This window comes from Corvus hawaiiensis, chromosome 14 (assembly GCF_020740725.1).
Source record: "Corvus hawaiiensis isolate bCorHaw1 chromosome 14, bCorHaw1.pri.cur, whole genome shotgun sequence".
NCBI lineage: Eukaryota > Metazoa > Chordata > Aves > Passeriformes > Corvidae > Corvus > Corvus hawaiiensis.
Window position 1 is genome coordinate 7,285,889 of NC_063226.1, and position 12,886 is coordinate 7,298,774.

The window sequence follows — 12,886 nt, forward strand, 5'->3', positions numbered from 1 at the left end:
ACTGAAAGGTACTGCTGTCTTGCTCTCGGCAGTTACGTATTTGGACAAATCCAGTGATTTCCAATTGATCCTTTGCTTAATCTCTTATGCTGTATTTCTATGGTTCCAAAGTGCATCCTGGATGCAGCTGCTTGTGTGCAGTGTGATTAACTTGCACTGTCATGGAACCCCAGCTGGCAACTCAGCCCTGCGCAGCCGCTCACTCATTGCTCTTCCTGGCGGGATGGGGGAGAGAACTGGAAGAGTTAAAAGTGAGAAGACACGGGGCAAAAAAAGATGAAAATAATAATGGTGATGATGATGATAACAAGAATAATGATAAATAAATTAGAATGTACAAAACAGGTGATGCACAATCCAACTCTCACCACTTGCTGATGGATGCTTGGCCAGTTCCTGAGCAGCAGACCCAGCCAGCTTTCCCCCCAGTTTATTACACCATATGGTAGGGAATATCTCTTTGGATAAGCTGTCCTGGCTCTGTGCCCTCCCAACTTCTTGTGTCCTCCAGCCACGAGAAGTTGAGAAGTCCTTGACGTAATATAAACACTACTTAGCAACCACTAAACCATCACTGTTATCAACAGTATTCTTACACCAAATCCAAAACACAGCACTGTACCAGCTACTAAAAGAAAATGAACTCTATCCCAGCTGAAGCCAATACATACTCTGCATTTCCTTGGTCTCTTAGTCTAAATCAATTCACTCTTGAAAAAAAAAAAGTTCTTGAAAGGTGAGAAAGGGAACCTCCAGCAAGTCAGTCACTTCGCATTAAGCAGTGGTAAATCCAAAGCAGCTTACCCAGTGCAGAGTTAGGAACACAAACACGCAGAGTTACCAAGTGCCACACTGTCAGCATGATGCCTTCTCACCTCTCTCCTTGTAATGTTTTCCTGGGCCTGTAACCTCAATAGGAAATACTGCATTTATGCATTAAAATGACAGTTTCAAAAGTTATACTTTTGGAAAAAGGACAGATATGCAAGCATGAAATTCGTAACTCATTTATTGAATATATATATGCAAGGATACCAATAAAAAGAAACTAATACTGCAAACTACAACTTTGGAAGTAAAGCCAATATAACAGGAACAAAATATACATAACATTGTAGATAGGAATGCATTTACCCTCTTCCATACATTCCTTGTCTTTACACCTAATGTAAATGTATGCTAGAGCAAAAGCTGCAAACGTTGGCCTAACCTGAGGGCTTTCAAGCACCAGCTCTCCAGGATTCATTAAGGGCTGAGATGTCACTGCTGACTAATGGCTGTGCACACATATGCATGTATAGGAACTGCTTCACCAAGTATAAATCAAGGGCTGTGTTCTGTTTTTTCAGCTCCATCACTAATACAGTGGAATCTGGTGACAGGGAAGAAGTTACTAACTGCTATCGTGTACTTTCAGTTCTCTTCAGATTAATTTAATCTAATGAGGATTAATTTTCTTGTCAATCTGATTCAGCGTATTAATATTTTTGGAATGCACTGATTATCACCTGCCAGATAAGTCTGATATTTCAAACAGATTATCACCTCTTCATTTTTCACTCTGTTTTAGCATGAAGTTCTTTTTCCTATAGGCAGGAGTAAGAGGCAGACTCTCTTCTGTTACACTACATTTTAGGGCCGGATTTGGCAGACTCAAACTATTGTAGATCAGCACAGCTCTTTGTACCTAAAGCTGAAACTTTGTGGAGTGTAGGTGTGATTCCTACTAGAGCCTTATCACAGAACTCCTGTGGGTCAACACCTGCTGAAGGAGTAAATCTTCTGTGCACCTCATCTAGGGAGCTGCACTGACACTGAACCAGCCTTTTCCCCCTTCCCTGAAATGGAGTGACAGCACAGCCCACTGCTACAGGGTTTGACCACCTTGGGACGCAGGCACTGCACCAGCTGTATCCTCAAGATACTTGAACAGTATTCATGTGATGCCTGTCCTTCCTTGGTACAGTCCTTTCTGGGAACAGCACAACCACAGATCTGGGAGACCACAGAGACACAGTGAGTTAGGGAGATCTCTTAATGGAGAAGTGCAGGGAGCTGGGGAGAAACCTCCCTTCTCAGACTGTTCCAGGCATCTTAAACAGCACACAATCCTCTTGTGAGCAAAAGAAATGCCCAAAGGCAAAAAGTAACAATAATAATAATAATAATCATAATAACAATAAAAATTAAAGTGAAACCAGTAAAGACAAGTTTTGTTGAATTCATAATGTTGAATCCTCTGATTGTGAGATGAAAGCAGAAGGTGGCTAGTAAGAAAAATCTCAGTAACAAATTGACTGTATTAATTTAACTAGCTAATTTAAACATACCTAGTTCACCTATAGAGCACTTTCATTACTTCTAACATTTCTGGGAAGGCAGTAGATGCTCCAGAATAATGTTCAATATATGCTTGCAAAGATTACATTGCTTTACCAAAAAAAAAAACAAACCAAACCAAACCAAAAACCCAACAAACCGCAAATCAAAACAAACCCCCAAAAAATCCAGACAGACTGTCTGAAATTCCAAGCTAAAATACACATGAAAAGACAGTAATGGCAATATTTTGTCTTTTAAAAAAATGATGTAAATGTTGTATACTATCATACATTGTCATGCTTTTTAAAACTACAATTAAGGACGTAAGAGATGTACAGTAAATACACTGCTGAGGTACATTTCTTCTAAATATTAACACCACAACAGAATTACTCCCCAGCAGGTGATGCTACTTGGGAACATATAAATACAATTTTTACATTTTAAGGCACTTTTACCCAGCATACATGAGTTGAAGTCAGTTAAGACAAATTTGAGGCTTGTAAGAAAAGGGTTTTGCTTTTGACTTTGCTTCCATGAATTCTGAATTGATGACAGTTTCACCATGCCATTTCAGCACACAGGGGTAACAGAAACCAGCCACTAGCTTTTCTGCTACCTGAAGGTAAAGTGCTGTTCTGGTTCTTTGAGGCATGGAATGGGGTTGTTTATCCATAACAGGTGAGTTATTGGACTGAATATTATACTAAGCCACTGACACACAATGAATCAGAGCTCAGTCTCAAGCACAGTCAGTATGCTGGCAGATCTACCCCATGCAAACTTAGTTAAATACAGTAGCTGCAAACAAAGTGCCTTTTTTCCATGGGAGGGCCATGTCTGAGGCACAAATTGACATAATTTAAATATTGAAGGATGCTATTTTGCATTCTAAAAGTGTTCTGAGTGGCTGAAAAATGTTCATATTCTAGGAGAAACAAAACACCTTGATAGACAATTTCAATAACCGATCTGTCACTGCAATTCAAGTCACGCTTTTAATTTTGAAAGTTACAAATACAAAATAAAAATGATCAATGGCATCATGTTTAGAGCAGTAACTGAATATTTTCTGTACACAGCAATATTTCTTTCCAAACACCATTATTCTCCAGGAAAGCAAAGAGAATTGATTGAATTCTAACAGGTAAAATGTTAGAAACTCCAACGTACAGTAATTGAGTCCCTCAAGACATTAAGGGAATGCATAAGAAGACAAATGACACACGTTAAATCTTTTAAAAATACAAGTAAAAAATGCTACAGGAACTCATGTTACAAATTAACTGTTTTTGCAATACCAATCACAGAAGAAATGTAGCAGTTTATAGTCAAATCAGTGTCTTTTGCTTGTTTCAAATCCAGACGAGTTGTTGGGAGTTCAGAGTGAAACAAGTCAAAACCCTAAACAAACAATAAGGTATTGTGGTAGCAACAGACAAACATGTGGACTAGATTCAGCTTTTTGGTTTTATTTAAGTCTGAGGATGTGCTTTAATAGACCAATTGAAGAAGCCAATAGCCATTAGAAATGACAAGGTGTTTTAAAAGCAGTCAGAGGACTGTTCTGTTAGGTTCGGTATAACCTAGATCTGATCATTCCCTAAAGGAACATCAAATTCTAGCAAGTAGAATTCCATGATGTGATTGTTGACTTGAAAGAGAAAGGAAAAAAAAATATCACTAGAACAATAAGGATGATACATGAAGTTTCTCATATAGTGGTCATACAATTAAAAAATAAATACCCATCTAGCAAAAAAAGGTTGTTTCCTCATTCTTCTCACAGAATATGGGACCTTTATGCACATTCTTGACAAAACATAAAGTGTTCCACACAACAGAGAACACCTGAGGTATGGACGTCAGATATGGTGGCTAAATTCCATAGTGAGTTAAGAGTTTTAACTCTCTGAAGTAAAAGAGACTGGGCTGCGAAGTCCAAACATTTGTATAGTAAGGTTTTAATTACACTTAGTGAAGTGTTCTTCGTAAATCAAGACACAGAAAGAGGTGGGTTGTTGGGGAAAGAATGAACTACAGCCCTTTGGCATGAGTTCTAAAGCTCACAGCTCAGAACCGACAGCTGCTCAAGTAAATCTCCTGCAAACAATGCCGGGCGGAATGAGCAATCACAACAGGAACAACCTGAAATGTTCAAGCGTGCTTCGTGTACACCGAGTTCTTTCCTACTGGGTGCTTCCCAAGCAAAAACAGCGCAGCTTTCCCATGTACAGTCTCCGGAACTTGTGCAGGAAGAAAACGCAAAATTCACAAAGTACCCGCTCATTGCCACCACGGACTTGTCCATGTTGTTAATTGAACTAGCTAAGACCATCCCTCATTGTGTGAATCCACTAAACAACTTACACATTCCAAATCTTAAGGATTTTATTCAGTCCAGAAATATAGATCTTACTTCATTTCAATGTCTGCCTTAACTTTTGACACTGTACATATTACATATCATTTATATAGTGTTTCATTTTTTCCAGACACTGCAGACTACAAACTACATAATATTGACATGTAAAACTCTGCCACTTACTGAAGGCTCACACACATGAACGTTTCAGGCAGTTCAATGAAATTTCTAACAGAGATGGGTAGTAAAAAGTTACTAACCCTTTTCTGATTTTTAGAAAACAATTTAAAAGAATTAGTAGTTATGATGTCTTAGCCATTCCCAGTTCTATAACTCTGTCCCTTGAACCTGTTTAAAAAATGATGAAAACAATAGTAAATTTAGAATCATACAGAAAAGCATTTTGCAGCTCTGACATTACATCTACGTTTAGCAATAGAAATGAGGGCCTCCCTTCTTACACTGTTACAAAGTCAGCTGGATTTAAAAAACAACAAATCCTCCCCATTCTTCTACAGTATGCCAATAAAAAGTACTCTGCATACACTAGATTTAAATACTTCACTGCAATAAACTACATTAATTGTATATTGCGTTTCAGTCTTGGTAACAGATCTGTCAGGAGTAACTTCCATACCTAGTTTCCATTGAGCTGCTGCTGAGGAATGTCATTATGGTCAGTGCCTGATTTGCCACGGCTTTTGCTTTCTCTTTCTTCATCCTCTTCATCTCTTTCATCATTTCCACTATGGTTTTTACAATAGAGTCTGGCACAATAAAAGAAACAGTGAGGATTTACACTGAAAATATCCATCAAAACCTGACTTTCCTCTCAATTACTTTTCAGACGTGCTACAAGTCAGCTGCAAACTCTTAAGTCATTCAAGGCTTTCAGTCAAGCATCAGTTAAACTGAGAAGGAAAACAAGGTTCAAGAGCAGCCAACAAAACTGTGACCAATCCCAGTTTTCCAGAACTGCCAGCGCACTGCTCGGCGAATGCCCTCTCGTGGGCACAGCGCAGCAACTCAGCTGCAACCAAGTCACAGCTCTTCAGGAAGGATGGAAAGTTATGGGGTCCAAAAAGCCCCGGAAGGAAGCTACAAACACATCGATATGGAGGAATCACGACATCAATTTTCTTGATCTAGATTATAGATTACTGGAGAAGATAAATATAATACAAGTCAAATAATTTTCTCCTCATATTTACAACACTACAGAAATTTTGAATTAGCAGAGTAACTGAAATATTTTGTAAAGTCAACGATTACTTAAAAATACTATTTTAAATTAAATAGTATCCTCTTTTTTTTAAGAACATATTGACTAGCCAAGCTAGGCAGAAAAAGTATCATGAAATATCTTTACTTGTGTAATAGATTCAACAATTGCATAGGTCCTTACTTATAAATTCCTCGTGACATATTCTCAATGTATTTAGCTTTGTCTTCTACTCCACAGTGGTAATGGTATGTTTTTATGCAGGCTTTGATTTCGCACCCAATAGTGGCACCAGGCTGGCTGCAGAGTGTGCATTTCTGTGCAGGGGAAAGAAGAGAACAGCAACGTTCAACCGCTCAGTCTTTTGTCTCTTAGTATTCAGTTTAGTGTTCCTCATATTTATGGCTACCATTCTGGAACAGAGTAATTCCTCTGGCAGATCATCCTTCCAATGAAAAATTAATCAAAGACATGGTAAACCAGATATAAAATACCAACCCATTAAAATATGAACACTAGGATTTACCTGTAACTGTTGCACAGAAAATTGGCACATGATTGCAATACATGTTATTGCATTTCCAAGGTTATTTCACTGCTGCTGCAGTTAGTATGCTAATATATAAAGAGTCTTATATTATTTTTTTCCAAGGAACAACATTGCTAGTTGTTTATTCTCTCCCTGATCCCCCATAAATTTCTTAGCACTTTAAAAGCATCCTGAATTGTAGTAAAACACAGTGTGATGTTTTACCAGCATCCCCATCTGAGACCTTAGTACATTTTCCTACCTAAAACACCAAAACTGTTGGAAACACTGGTTTGTTTCCAATGCTATAGAATATATTCACTGCAAGAACGGCATGTTCTCTAATTTTATGTGCAGCTTCACATTGTGTGTTTTTAGTAACACAGGTCCAAAGCTGTTACTCTCTCACAGTTACAGCATGGCTAATGTGGATCATATTATGATAATAATATTTATGTACATTGTCATAAAGAATCCCAAATACCACATGCCCAAACACCACTAATATTAAGGTGATTCCTATCTGGCTGCCCTTCCCACAAGTAACAATACATTTTAATTTTGTGTTTAGAAACAGATGGAAAAGATTGCTCCATAAAAGGAAGGAGGCAGAGCTACATACATCTTAGCAGAATCACTAAGACATTCACCACATTCTTCAGGTACATACCATTCTTTTTCCTCTCTTGATTTCTTGAAGTACAGTTTTGATATCAAAATCACCAAATTCTGCCCTTGAAGTTGTTGTTAGCTGGACAGTGCCAGAAGAGAACAACTGTAAAACAAGCAAGTCAAAAAATAATGTCAGGTCACCAACATGATTGGAATTTTTTTCTGTGCAGGAATAACTGAGCACTGAACATCCTGTTTCGTGATCTCAGACAGCATGTGCTATACCAACAAACTAGGAAAAACCCTGTGCTGAGCAATTAAAGTATTCCTTCTGATCCCCATCTGACTGCTTTAATTAGAGTTGTTGTTGCCTTGGAGAAATATATTTTAAAAGACAGAGGAGTAGGTGAGAAATAATGACAGGATGAAAACATAAAGTCGCAAACGGGCAATATTATCAATTACACTACTCAACTTTTTAGGAACATTCCATTTCCTTCCTTGTGACATATGTCAGGTTCAACCCTGATGTCAATATAGCTGTGAAGTCCTGAGGGATGACAATGGAGCACAGAAGTACCATCCCTTCCATTATCATCCTGGTATATTCAGCTCTAACTGCCTTAAAACTGAAGTTCAGGTACACAAAGTAACAAAGAGCCTTGCTACAGTAAGACTCAGAGCTACTGGCAAACACCAGCTCTCTGTTAAGTGAGGCTGGGTACAGAAAGGCAATGATTATACTCCACCGATTGCCTAGACTATTTATTCGTTTTGAGGTACAGCATGAACCAGTGAAGTTACCCAAAGCCCTACCTCATTCATAGAATGAGTAATATGAAAGATGGCACTGTCTGCTCATGTTCATTGCAATTAGATCCCATTCAGGCTGACAGTTCTATAAATGTCATAATCTAAAGGCAAGAGCTTTCTAGAACTTCCATATCCCACACTCAAGTCACACAGCCTGAATCCACAGGTCAGAAAATTAATGAAGTTCATGGATTCTTCTCAGATTGTGCCTGAATGCCTGTGAAGCTGTTTTTTTCTTGGAAAGGATTCTTTTAGTTAAAAGTGTTTTCTATTTTCCTTTCTAAATACTTCATATGCATTTAGATGCTAAGGGAGCATTTTTAATAAGCTAAAGAGTCTTCCTGAGCTAATTCCATCCCTTAGCATGAAGCCAACTTTTATTCATATTGCCTGCAGTGAAAATAAATGAATTGCTCACTTTGCAACACTTCAGTGCTTAAGGAGATCATCAGCATACAGACAATACTCATGCATAATTACATGTGAGAGTACTGTATTAAAATCCAAAACAGCAATTCAGACAAAATTCATAGAACAGACTGGTTAACAAAAATACTGTTACTCACCATGCACTTATAGTGTGCTGCAGCCTTTTTGGCATTAAATATATGAAGCTTTCCTCTAGCTTCATTTTCTTCTTCACCTGCATGACAGAATCCACATTTAGGTTTTGTATCACTGGGGCTGCTTCTGTGGGGAGACCTGTCTCTCTGAAAGAAAAACATTTTACTAAAATATACTGCTGGGATACAAATAAGGTTGCAATTTTAAAAGCCTGTGGCCACCAGCTGGAGGCTCAGACAACTGCAAATTTTAATAAAACTTGTATTTCAGAGAAGAATTATGCAATTCTGTCTTCTAAGAAGTTTAGCATATTTACTGCTTACATAGGAACTGCTTTCTATTTCATCTGTGCCATGTGAGGACGTAGATCTAGTGTCTTCTGACTGCCCTTTGAAATTTGTTTTTCTTGGCTTTCCCTTACGACCCCTCCTTTTTCCTTTGGGAGGCGAAGGCTCCAATTCGTGTTCATTGATATTTTCTTCTAAATCTGCTTTAGAAGTCAGAAAACATCATTAAATAAGATTCTCCACAATTTTACACAAAACAAACTAAGGAAAAAACCCAAACCAAACAAAAAAACCTCAGAACCCACGAAAACCAGACAAGAAAAATCACAACTTGTATTTTCTGAATTTTGGTCAGAAATAAAAATAGCACCTTTTTCCCATTTATTACAAATATGCAACTGCAGATCCTGAAAACATTACTTTTTATATGTCACACAGCTTTGCATCTTTATAACATATGAAGGTTTAGTGTTTCTTACAACTTCTACTTTCAGACCTAAAATGTGTCCTCAGATACACATTTTCACCTTCACTGAAAATAACATTCATTTAAGCTACACTGAAACTGGAAAGTATTTTCACCCATGAAATATGCTATTAATTTATTATTTTAAGATGCATAACTCCAATGTAAATTGTCCTTGATAGTATGCCAGCGTACACAAATAACACCTCTCTTCTTGCTTTATTAATTCATGCCTGTTGACTTAGGAAAAAAATTCACTCATTGGGTTATAACATTAACATCAAGCTTTAAAACTGAAATGTGTTCTGCCTTCATGAAACAAATCTACAATTTTATGTCATTATAGAATATTTTTACATCTGCAGCTAAAAGCAGCCTCCAGTTTAGAGGAAATCATCCACACTGACAACACAGTCAAGTATTTACAGACCATTAAGAATATAAGAACACTTATTTTTAATACAGACAAACCAAAGAGGCCTGACAAGTTCCTTTGCAAATGTCAGCTGAGCTGTGAATGCTATACAGAGCTGAGTCCAGTACTTGGGCACACTGTCTTTTGGACAACTCACAGCTACACAGAGGATACAGATCAATTCTGCAAGATTAAAACTGCTTCCAATATGATCTAGTTAAATTATATCTGATAACTGCATCTAACAACCAGCTCTATTCAGTCACTAACAACTTTCCTACTCACTGGAGCATCCTCCCTTTTTTCTTTTAATATGTAGCACCCACCCCTGTTCGAACCACAAACATCTTTCAGCAGACTTGTTTAAAGAAACATGCATAGAAACCGATGAAGGACTTTTCTTCTCAAAATCCAAACCACAAACATCAGTATGAGCCCTCAAACAGAAGGAAATGGTAATCAGAAGACTTGGAACATTCACTTGATGGATATTGCCGTATTGTTTTAGTATCCAGACAGGACATCTCAGCTGGAGACTAAATGCTGCTTTGCCAGCACTCGTCTTTCTTACCCATTATCACATAAAAATCAGATCACCTTTCTATCTCATGATAACAGTGACTCAACTGCACAAAACTTAAAGTCAAAGTGCTGAACATATTCCACAGCCACCAAGTGGGAGCAGAAGATGACTGAAGCCCTGGCCCAGCTACAGCTTTTACTCAGTTATTAAGGAAGGACAGAAAACTCATCCAAATGCATCACAACAGGTTATACTAAAATTTATACAGATCTGCAAATTATTTTGGTTTAAACTTACAGATTATTCAGCTATATAAAGATTTGCCCAAGTTGCTACAAAGACACATCAGTCAGTCAACAACATCCCTATACTTTAGTATATAAACTACTCTTTTTTAACTGCACGTGAAAAGCACCATTTCTTTTACTCTGAAAAAACAAAATACATGATGACACAGATTATGTAATGAAACAATACATTTTACATTTTCTTCTCAGAATTTCCCATCTAACATTATTTTTCATTTATCACTACTTGCTAAATTCCCCAAGCAAGATTATGCAATTTAGATATTGACCTCTTAGACTGCATGTAGCAAATTTCATTACAATACGAAAAACCTCTTTCAAAAAGAATTCTCTTTTATCTTGTTCATCATATGAACTCTCCACCAATTACTCAAAGAAATTTGTGAATATTTGTCTCTATTTTTACATTTACAGAAATCATAGATGGTTATTCTAGATAAAGTCTTACAAAAAGGTGACTATTAAATTTGTGATCCTTTAAATGACATGAATAAAAAGTTTAAAAATTCCTCCCAAAATGTTTCAATGGATTTCCCTACTGTATTTGATGAAGCAAAACATAGTCCATTCACAACCATTCCTTATTTTTTCCAAAGCTCCTTGTCAATTCTGTCAGCCAAAATGCTTTCCACCTCAGTCCCACCCACATTTTCTACAATAACATTAAAGCATGTCCTTAACTCTTTACAGCCCCACTTACAAAACTAGACGTGAGTCATAATTGCCAAAAACCAAGCACACCTTATGAAAACCAACTTCTTATAAGAAACGTCAGTCTTCTAATAGAGTAAGTTAAGTGCTATTTTTTAGTCTGTAATTATTAGTGTACTTAAGATACAAGAAGTAAAAATGCTGTATTTTTAAAAGATGGTTTTTTATCTTATATTGAAAGTATGAAGAACGCACAGCTTTCCTCAAAGGAGAACCCCTCTTCTGTGCTCAAAACTACAACTTTCAGAAAAGTTCAGACATCATTAAAATCCAGATGCTACATGACCCCTTCACTAAAATACAATTCCTTGAAGATTTACATCTCCTACTTCAAGTGACATGGACCTATAGAGTAACACAAGACATGAGGATCTGCTCTACCACATCTGTCCTTCAAGACTGATACATCAAAGCATTAAAGCTCCTCTCATTTTTACAGCACCTTGAACTCACAGAATAGAACAGGGAGAGACTGTAACCAGCTGTCAAACACATCTGCCCTGGATGGTCTTCACGTTTAATTTACAACTTGGTGGGTGCCCTATCCCTCCCCTGAAGCCCACTGCCAGCTTACCCTGTATCCCTGGCATCTGATGGTTGGGTGTTTCCAACTTCCCATGTCATCTTGAACTAAGGAAAACACAAAGAGTTGTTCAACTCCTCCCTGACCAGGTGATGTTTTATCATGGGTATCACCCATCCTCTGAATCCCCTGAGATTCCCTAGAACACCCTCTTTAACTGCCCCCATCCCATATCCCATTACTGCACTGATTTTTAAAATCATGACAATATTCTCAACATAACTTTATCTAAAGTGTTCCAAGGAAGTTTCTGTGAGCTTCCCTCAGAAGTCCCTAAACGCTAGATCTGAAAAGAGCCCAATAAACAACATGGCCTGAGAAGGGGCGTAAGGATAGAAATCAAGAGGAAACAATCTACATTTTAAAAAGCACCTAGGAATATGCTATTGCAAATTAAGATGAGTAGCAACAAGCCCCTAATTTGCATTTTAGAAATCCATGAGCAGAACAAAGCACCACAGAAGGAAGCCTGGCAAAGTGCTGTATTACATCAACTCTTAACAGGGAGATTTCAGCTTCAGAGAAAAATCTAAAAATTCTCCTTTGATCATTACTAGAAGGAAAAAGGATCAACATGTTTTGCTGTTTAAAATAAGGCTTGGCAGAGAAGAGGTTGAGATATCACTGATCCATACTGCATCAGCTTGAAATACACATGGAATCACCCCTTTCCAAAAGCCATGTCAAAGCAAAGTAATAAAAAAGTACACGCTTTAAAGGTCATGAAAGAACAAGTAAAAAGAGGATGTGTACAATAAATACTGCTCTATTGACATCCTATATTACCTTAAACAACAGAGTAAGAGAGCAAGAAACAAAGGAGGCTGAGTTTGTATGAGGAAGATAAAAACCAAAACTACTGGCACAATGTATTTTCAAGTAGGACTGGACATAGAACGAAGCCAAAGCATAGAGTGTTGAAGTGGCTGAGACATGCTGCTATATAAATCTGAAATCACACATATGCAGGTTAATATTTTACAGTGCATTTGGGATAAAAGAGAAACTAAAAATTCAAGGAGCAAAAATCAATCTTATTAGATTTTTAGAAGAGAAATGGAATCCCAACAGGGAAAGAAAATAGTATTTCAGCATGCTAGAGTACAATCTCCTTAAACTATGGCTGAAATCAAATAAACCGTATGAGCCAACATCATTATTTTAAA

The 12,886-nt window shown here is 37.4% G+C and overlaps 1 protein-coding gene across 2 annotated transcripts in view; it reads right to left on the reverse strand.

Moving 5' to 3' along the window:
• Positions 1 to 991: 991 nt before the first annotated feature.
• The window catches only part of PHF6 (PHD finger protein 6), a 28,257-nt gene continuing 16,362 nt past the window's right edge, over positions 992 to 12,886 (reverse strand). Inside the window, exons 6-11 of one of the 2 annotated variants that reach the window (XM_048319259.1) lie at positions 8,751 to 8,917; positions 8,430 to 8,573; positions 7,109 to 7,213; positions 6,093 to 6,226; positions 5,325 to 5,454; positions 992 to 5,035 (exon numbers count right to left, since the gene is read on the reverse strand). In XM_048319259.1, the coding sequence (XP_048175216.1) occupies positions 5,325 to 5,454; positions 6,093 to 6,226; positions 7,109 to 7,213; positions 8,430 to 8,573; positions 8,751 to 8,917 (680 nt within the window). In that variant the 3' untranslated portion in view covers positions 992 to 5,035. Of the gene's footprint in view, positions 5,455 to 6,092; positions 6,227 to 7,108; positions 7,214 to 8,429; positions 8,574 to 8,750; positions 8,918 to 12,886 lie in introns of both variants that reach the window. The other variant, XM_048319261.1, reaches the window with a different exon arrangement.